The sequence below is a fragment of the Dendrobium catenatum genome, unplaced genomic scaffold, assembly GCF_001605985.2.
Source record: "Dendrobium catenatum unplaced genomic scaffold, ASM160598v2 fragScaff_scaffold_1575, whole genome shotgun sequence".
NCBI classification, from domain to species: domain Eukaryota; kingdom Viridiplantae; phylum Streptophyta; class Magnoliopsida; order Asparagales; family Orchidaceae; genus Dendrobium; species Dendrobium catenatum.
In genome coordinates this window covers 200503-209751 of record NW_021320037.1, presented here as the reverse complement: position 1 = coordinate 209751, position 9249 = coordinate 200503, and the positions used below count along the sequence as shown (strand labels likewise).

The 9249-nt window shown below is 33.9% G+C and overlaps 1 protein-coding gene across 1 annotated transcript; it reads right to left on the bottom strand.

Annotated features, from left to right (window-relative positions):
- Nucleotides 1-90: 90 nt before the first annotated feature.
- On the bottom strand, nt 91-1158 carry LOC110116458 (zinc finger MYM-type protein 1-like). Its single transcript, XM_020850024.1, has one exon. The coding sequence runs from the start codon at nt 1156-1158 to the stop codon at nt 91-93; it is 1068 nt and encodes a 355-aa protein (XP_020705683.1).
- Between the last annotated feature and the right edge of the window lie 8091 nt (nt 1159-9249).

Here is a 9249-nt window from a genome sequence, read left to right as displayed (position 1 = left end):
ATAACTTTAAAAACACCACAAAAACGGGATACTTCATCTAGTAAACCATTCCATCCATTCTCCCTTAGAAGTTGCTGTCATTGTTTAGAATTAAACCAATTTCATAGCATTTTCAATGTCTTGATCTTTTCTTTGCAATGATTGTGATAACTCATTCGTAATGCCCAATATATCAATCATCAAATGCATTGAAAAGATAAAATCAAAAGACTCCATTATATCAATTAGAACACCCACTTCAACTGATTGCTGATCATGAACCCCTTCATCCTTATCAATCTCTAGCACCTCGATCACAGAAGCATACATATGCATAAGACTAATCAGAGAATGCAAATGTGAACTCCAACGAGTATCACTAGATTTTTGTAAATTTGTCTCTTGATTCAAACCTTTGCCACTTATAAGATTTCCATTTTTAAGATGAAGAAGTACTTTCTCATGCTGAATACTTTTAAGAGCATCTGGTCTCTTAAAAGAAACCCCAATAGTATTAATTATTCTAGAAGTGAACTCAAAAAGTTGTTTTACTTGCCAATGATTTTTTGCCACTGCTACCAAACATAGTTGGAGTTGATGAGCGAAACAGTGAACATAAAATGGTTGAGGGTTATCATTTAGAATTATGGCCTTTAAACCATGAAATTCCCCTCTCATATTGGATGCCCCATCATAACCTTGACCACGTATCCTATGTATGCTCAACGAGTGTTTAGCTAGAATATCTTCAATGGCTACCTTCAGTGTAACTATATTAGTTGATGTGACATGTTTGATGCCTATAAATCTTTCAATCACTTGGCCCAACTTATCCACATATCGCACTGCAATAACAAGTTGTTCTTTTGTAGAAATATCACGGGATTCATCAACTATAAGAAAGAAGTATGAGTTACCAATATCTTTCATTATATATGTTAAAGTTTGAGCTAATGCAGCAAAATATATTTCTTTATGGACTTTTGGTGAAGTTAACTTCAGATTGGAGCTAGCATATTGAGATGCCACTATCTTAATTTCCTCATTATGATCAGCTAGAAAATCAAGTAGCTCTAAATAATTTCCTCGATTATCTGAATTGGAAGACTCATCATGCCCACGAAATGATAATCCCTGACGTAACAAAAATCTAACACAATCAATGGCTGCAGTCAACATGATCATATATTATTTTTTGTTCTTGTCATCTTTGCTTAACCATAAAGCTGGAACACTCTGTTCTTGGTTCTTCAACAGATCTTCACATTTTTGTCTAGCTTTATTATGTACACTATTGTGATCTCCAACGTGACATAATAATTTTTCTTTCTTCTTCCAATTTTTGAAACCTTCTCCAATAAATGAATCCCCACCACCTTTACCTTTAATAATCTGCTCTTGAGGTTTAAATAGATAGCAATAAAGACAGTAAACAGCGTCTTTCTCCACACTGTACTCTAACCAATCAGAGTATTCATCAAACCAATTCGGATTGAACCTACGTGCAATATTTCTATATAAAGTTTGGGGAAATTGATGACTTCTCAGTTGATGTAGTCCCTTTAATAGATATGATCTCTGAATCTTATCTCTATCATTACATCATAACTCCAAATAGGAAGTTGGAGTCCTCGATCTGCTGGGAGATTGTTAGCATTAATTTCTATTCGTTCTTTCCTCTTTAAATAACGCTCCATTTCTCTAAATCCTAAAATAAAATTTATTACCAAAGAAGAGTAACCGTCAATCAAAATATTATATAAAATACGAAGTTTCTAATATATCTATAAATATTATGTTTTGTAAATGACTACTTAAGAGGAATGATGACTCCTACAATGCTAATAAACTGAAATTGAACAAATGATATTTCCTTTATGTTTTCATTGTAAAAGATTAAGCATGAATAGAGCTTCAACTAGGCAATCTTCTTTTTCAAAAATCTAAGTAAAAATTCATTTCGATCTTTTTGGTTGCTCTTATAACCTTTATAAGGAAAATTCATCAGTTGTAGTAAATCACCTTTTCTGTTCTTCTCATGAAATTTTTCCACATAAGCTTCTGCTAACAGTTCATTCTTTGTTCTCTTTTTGTTTGAACAAAATCTTTGCTAGCAACAGGTTTGTGAAGTTTTAAATTCAAGTTTATTTGTTCTCATATTCAACTAAATGATGGTACAAATTTCATGTTTTAATTAAAATATGTTCTCTATCCACTAGCAAACAAATGATCCCTTAGTGACTGCATATTTCTTTCTATCGGGCATAATGTTCAATCTTTCAAGTCTTTCAAAAGGATCATCTTAGAGTTAATAATATATTATTTTCATCCCAAAATAAATTTAATGATTTTCAAATTTATTATGATGAAACTTTGATTAGGGTATATCCTCATTCATCCCAAAAAAAATTGAAGAGCCACCATGAATCCATGATAATATGAAATACCACAAAGCATGAAAATCCATCAAAATAACAAAAAATCAAACAAAAAATAACTGCATAGATCTCACTGATTCACGAACTCACGAAGCCCTTGCGATTCACGAACTCACGAAGCCTGCAGTCAAGCCACGAAGGGATCCTGCCGACAACGAAGCCTTGCGATTCACGAAGCCAGATGAGTAGATGACGAGTTCCTCTCTTGCGCGAACGGCGAATCATCGAAAACTTCCTTTGCCCTAACCCGCCCTAACCCGAGTTCATGGTCGTGGATTCGGCGGGTTAGGGCAAAGGGGGGGGCAAAATAATAAATTTTTTGGGGTCAAGTTACTAAATTGCCCTCTCTAATAATTTTTTTTAAGGGGGGGCAATTGCCCCCCCTCACATGTGAACAGTTCCGCCCCTGCTAAGGACGTGATAGAGAATGCCTAGATAACACGTATACAGTCTTATATGATTTTATTGCATTGACTTGATTTCAACTATCTTTACTGATATATTGATTTGATACTTTGTATAATTTATATAATGATTGATATTATGAATATGACGATTGCTTTATAGGTTTAACATTCATATTGGTTTACTATTTTACCAACTTTTATATTGTAGTGTTTTACTGTTTACAGATTATACTATTGTTTCTTGTGAATTTTATTGTTTCTATATTGATTCAATGATCATATGATTATAACTACCATAATTTAACTATTCACGAGCATATTTCTCTGTTACCGTGCTTGAATTCAGTTATAGGTTTTGATGACCTATTGAGCTTTTTAAGCTCATTATATGTGGTTAAATGATCTCAGATCAGGATAGGTGTAAAACCCTTTTGAAGTTCATTTTTGTGAGTGCTGTTAGTCCGGATGAACTGACTTTAGTACGGGATGAACTGAAGAAAATTGTGAAGAATCTGTATGGTTTGTTTGTACTAACCTGTAAGAGTCGGGACGATCCGTTAGGACGAAATTTTTCCAGAGAGCAAGTCGTCTATGGACAAAAACTGTACTCATACGTACGAAATTCGTCCAGAAGGCAAATCGTCCCGGGACGAATTCAGATCGTCCGGGATAATCTGAATGGATATATATTGGATTGAGATATTTTGAATCATTTGAAGAGAGAGAAAGAGAAGGAAAGAGAAGAGGAAAGCTTGATTTCGGAGGCCGAGGAGCGCTTTTCGTCCGACGACGCAGTTGAAAGATTTGTTTGTCTTGCAGTAACGAATCCGAATCCTATTTCTGATTTCGAAGATTTCGAGTTTTGATATTTTTCTGCTCAATTTTGTGTTTCCGTAACTGAAAAACGTGCATATCTTTGTATTGACGAAACTTTTACCGCGTAACTTTTGGTATGTTATTGAAATGATGATTTTGAACGATTTAAGTATTTTTGGAAAGTTTTCATCGGGTATTTTGATTTCTGTGGGATTTTCATTGAATAGGAAATTATGCGGATGTTGAAAATTATTGCTTCAGTACAAGTAAAGCTTTGAAATGTTGTTTTATTTGATTTCTGGTAATTTGGTGATTTTCTAAAACTGTGTATTTTGACTCTGTTTGGGATTTCTGTCGACTGTACGATATTTTAAGGATTCTCTTTTTTTGAGTGAAATTGTGTTTGTTGATTTTTATGTATTAATGAGATGTACATGAATGTGGATATATTATTGAATTATTGTTATTATTATTGAAATACAAGTGAAGACTGGTTGAACCATTGGTTGGAGATGATACCTGTACAGGATGGTGGGCCGACGGGCTTTCCTTTAAAAAGGGTTTGGCGTTATCTTCTATTGATCACGTGATTACCGAAGGGAGTTATAAGGAGATTACTACGCCGAAGGGCAGGGGTAACGACTCTTATTGAGCCAACGGATACAACGATACATCGATATTCCAAGACTGAAAAACACCGTAATAGTCATGTCTTTTACTTATTGCATAAAGGCTGGTTGAACTGTTGGTTGGAGATTGGACCTGTACAGGATTGTGGGCCGACGAGCTTTCCTTTAAATATGGTTTGTTGTAATCCTCTATTGATCACGTGATACAACGATGGGAGTCATAAGGAGTTTATGCCGACGGGCAAAGAGTGGCGACTCTACTGAGCCAACGGATTACTAACATCAATACTAACCCCGAAAAATGCCTTAATAGCCAGTGATTGTACTTGTTAAGTAAGGCTACTGTATTGTATTGCATGTGTACAGTATTATTCTTATGATTTCAGAATGGATTTACTGATTTATTGATATCAACAAATTTAGTGATTTCGAATTGATTTATTGATATTGAATGAATTTACTGATTGTTTTATGAGTTTATTGTTACTGTACGATTTCATTGATATTGCATTGATTCATTGATACTACAGATACCGATACCGATACTACTGATCCACTGATACATTGATTCATTACACTGATCTTATAGCACTTGATACACTGAACAAGATACATGTGATTCTTGTGATATAGAGTATAATTTTACTGTATTGATTGATTTAATTATTCTTATTGATTTCTTGATTTGATCGTTTTATATGATTTTACCGGAATTGATTTCGTTATTGATCTAATTAATTCTATTGATATGATTGGGTGATGTTAATCGTATTTAATTTGACAGATTACTAGTACCGATTCATTTATTGTGATTCGTTTACTGAGGATTTATTGTTATCGTACGGATTTAATGTTACTACATGATTTCACTATTATAGCATAATCGTTCATGTCATTACAGGATCGTTACTGATATTGATACATATGCTGCTACTACTAATTCATTGTACTTACATTATATATGTGATATAGATTACTGAATTGAATATGATTTATTAAGCAAGTGATATTGAATAACTGGAATTGCTGGCAAGTGTATGTTTTGATATGATTCTACTACATTGCTTTGACTGATGTTATAGATAAGACGACTTCTATAGAGATTTGACTCACGTACTGATTTATTGAGCTTTATGGATTTTTCTACTCTTCACTGATTCTATCACTGATGATTTTGAATTATATTGTTTATACATTGATTTCTATTTCTGTACTGATTTTCGTATCTACATTGATTCCAATTTTTGTATTGATATTATTTATACATTGATTTTTGTTGTATTGATTATTATTTATGTACCGATTTTCGTATCGATCTGCATCAATTCAATGATCAGGTGTAACTGACTGCTATGATTTGACTGATTGACATGCATATTGCTTCCGTACCGTGCCTTGATTTCATTTGTAGGCTTTGGTGACGTGCTGGGCTTTTTGAAGTTCATTATATGTGGTTAACAATTTCATGTCAGAGCAAGGGAGCACGAATGGAGGTTGATCAAGACTGTCAGAAGAATAGGGGAGCATGAGTGTGAGGCTTGTCAGGATTTTTCATGTTATATTTTTTTTGTTATAGTTCATATAAAGAACTTAAATGTTAGGGGCCACAATGAAAATGCCTCAGCGATGCCAGAAGTTTGCATTGTTCAAAGCATAATTAAATCTCAGCAGCTGCGGTATTTCGAAGTTATCAAGCAAGGGGAAAAATTGAAGTGGTGGTTTTATCCTTCATGCTGACCATAGGGGCTGTTTGGTATCGGATTTACCTCGAGATTTAAGCAGGATTTAAGGTAAATATAGCCAATGGTTTTTAGAGGTCGCGTAAATTTGACGCCTGCATAAATCCTTGATTTACAGATTTACGATGTAAATCCGAGTAAATCCACCTAAATTTAAATCTCGTCATTCGGTGGATTTAACATGATTTGGCAAAAGAAGCGCACAAAAGAAAGAAAGATGGCTACTTTGGCAGCGAGAAAGTGCAAGTTCCCATTTTCGTCATTACTTTCGATCCAATAGAGAACAGTGAGGATGTGTGGTTTCAGATCCGATGATATGTAGAAACGTCGTCAAAGGAAGGAGTTATCAAGTGAATCAAGGTGGATTGTGGCTAGTGGCAAGCGGTGGATTGTGTCTACTGGCAGGCAACGGTGAGGTTGTGGTGGAGATTGTGGTTGTCGTTGGTGGTCAAGGAAGTTTTTGAGCAGTGTAAATAGTTCTCGCTCAAAACTGGGCAAGAACAGTTTAATTACCTCAAAAATGATCTAGAATACAATACATTGCATTCACTTTATTTTACCTTGGATTTATTTTTCATCCAATCAAACACCAAACTTCTTAAAACCCAGCATTTCATTTAATTTACACTCACTTTACTTCCAACCAAACAGCCCCTTATAATATTTTGGAAATTCCACATAGTATAGTGAATTACTTAAACTATCTTGGGAAAAATTAGGGATTTTTAGCACATCCCTAAGAGCTCCCAAACCAAATTTGACTTTTATATAATGTGTTTAAGACCATTAATAATGAGAATAATGCATTTGTATAAACATAACATTTCCATAAAAATATTAATCATTAGACTTTTAAAATAGGTTCATTAGAAAGGAATTTAAATTCTAAATCCATAGAGGAGTTATTTGTCTAAATTGGTTCACTAGATAAGGAGTTATGAGTTTTTTTTGAAATTATGGTCATTAAATACAACTTAAATTCATGTATTAAGCTATTCACACTGTCAGTTACTGACTATACATGCACTTTCCAAGTGACAACATGGGATTGGTCACTTAAAGCATAGCGGACCATATGAAACCTCGATATCTTAATCGTTTGAAGAATGAACTACTAAGATTGAAAACCTCAGAGCTATTAGAGGATGTATACATAGCCATCCAACGATATCAAGACTAAGAAATTGGAGGGAAAGAATGATCCTGGTGTCATCTTCAACCTCCTATAGCCCTTCTCAATTGTATGTGCATTATGACTTGGTCCGTGAATTAAGTTAATGTGTCATACTTTAAAACTATGAGAAAGTTATGGAGCATAGGTTGCGGTGTGGCACTAATGTTTCTCAAAATTAATTTAGATTTATGTCAATTAAGTCTACTATGAAAGATATACACTTATTGTAAAACTCCTCCGAAGCTGATTTTTTTTAGTGTTGTTAGTCCGGACGAACTGGCCATAGTACGGGACGAACTGAAGAAAATTGTGAAGAAATCTGTATGGTTTGTCTGGATGAACCTGTAAGGGTCGAGACGAACCGTCGGGACGAACCGAACAGAGAGTTTCGTCCATGGACGAAGAAAATTAGAATTAATTTCGTCTGGACGTTTTGAGTGAAGAGGAGGTCGTCCCGGGACGAATGGGAATCGTCCGGGACGATCCTGCTCGATAAATTGAGGATTTGAGATATTTTGAGATATTTTTTGAAAAAGGAGAAAAAGGCAGGAGAGAGAAAGAGAAGGAAAGAGAAAGAAGAAGTTGGGTTTTAGAGCTCGCGGTGCACTTTTCGTCCGACGCCGCTGTTGAAAGAATTGTTCGTCTCGTAGTAAGGAATCTAAATCCTATTTCTGATTTCAAAGTTGAGTTTTGGTATTTTTCTTCTCAGTTTTGTGTTTCCGTTACCGAAAAATGTGCATATCTTTGTATTGACGAAACTTTTACCGTGTAACTTTTGGTATGTTATTAAACTGATGATTTTGCACGATTTGAATATTTTCTGGAAAGTTTTTACCATATATTTTGAATTTTGTGCGTTTTTTATCGAATAGAAAATTATTTGGGTGTTGAAAAATATTGCTTCAGTACAAGTAAAGCTTTGTAACGTTGTTTTACATGATTTATAGTAATTTGGTGATTTTTGAATTTGTGAATTTTGTGGAAATTTTGTTGGTTCTGCGAAATCGTTGGAAATTTGTTCTGTACGATTTCGTTGGTTCTGCGAAATCTGACTTGAATATTATACTATTCAAAATAAATTCAGTTCTTATGTATCAGCTGTTTGATTCTAATCAAGTATCTGAATATCTTATTTCATTTTATTATATATGATTTCTATGATTATCTGAATTCTGTACAGATTTATGAGTTCCCTGTCATTGCTCGATTTCATTGATATTTCATATTGTACATGTCACTGATTACAGATATTGATATGGATATTGATATTGCATCGATTCATTGATTCATTGATCTTATGGGTACCAATATTATTGATTCATCGATACTATAGACTTATTGATACTATTGATTTATTGATACTACAGATACTGATACCGATACTGATACTACTGATTCACTAATACTACTGATTCATTTTACTGATCTTATAGCACATGATACACCAAATACTGACCGATACATGTGATTCATGTGATACATTGAACACGTGATCTAGAATATGATTTTACTGTATTGATAGATTTGATTGCTTTTCATTATTATTATTAATTTGATTGTTTTATGTGATTTCATATCATTTGACATTATTGACCGGAAGTATTTCTTTATTGATCTGATTGATTCTATTGATATGATTGAGTGATGTTAATCATATTTGATTTGACAGATTTACGGATTTACTGTTACTACACGATTTCACTGTTATCGTATAATCGTTATTGTCGTCACTGGATTATTATTGATATGGATACCTACGCTGCTGCTACTGATTCACTGTACTAACTTTATGCACGTGATATACTGAGCAAGTGACATGTGATTCACTAAGCACGGGATATTGATTTTTTGGGTTGCATATGATTAATTGAGCAAGTGATAAATATCTGGAGTTTGCAAGTGTATGTTGGTATGCTGTGATACAATTCTACTTCATTGACTCGACTGATGTTATAGACTGATGGGATAAATAAGATGACTGCTGTAGAGATTTGATGCACGTACTGATTTATTGAACATTATAGATTTTCTACTGTTCACTGATTCTATCACTAATGATTTTGGATT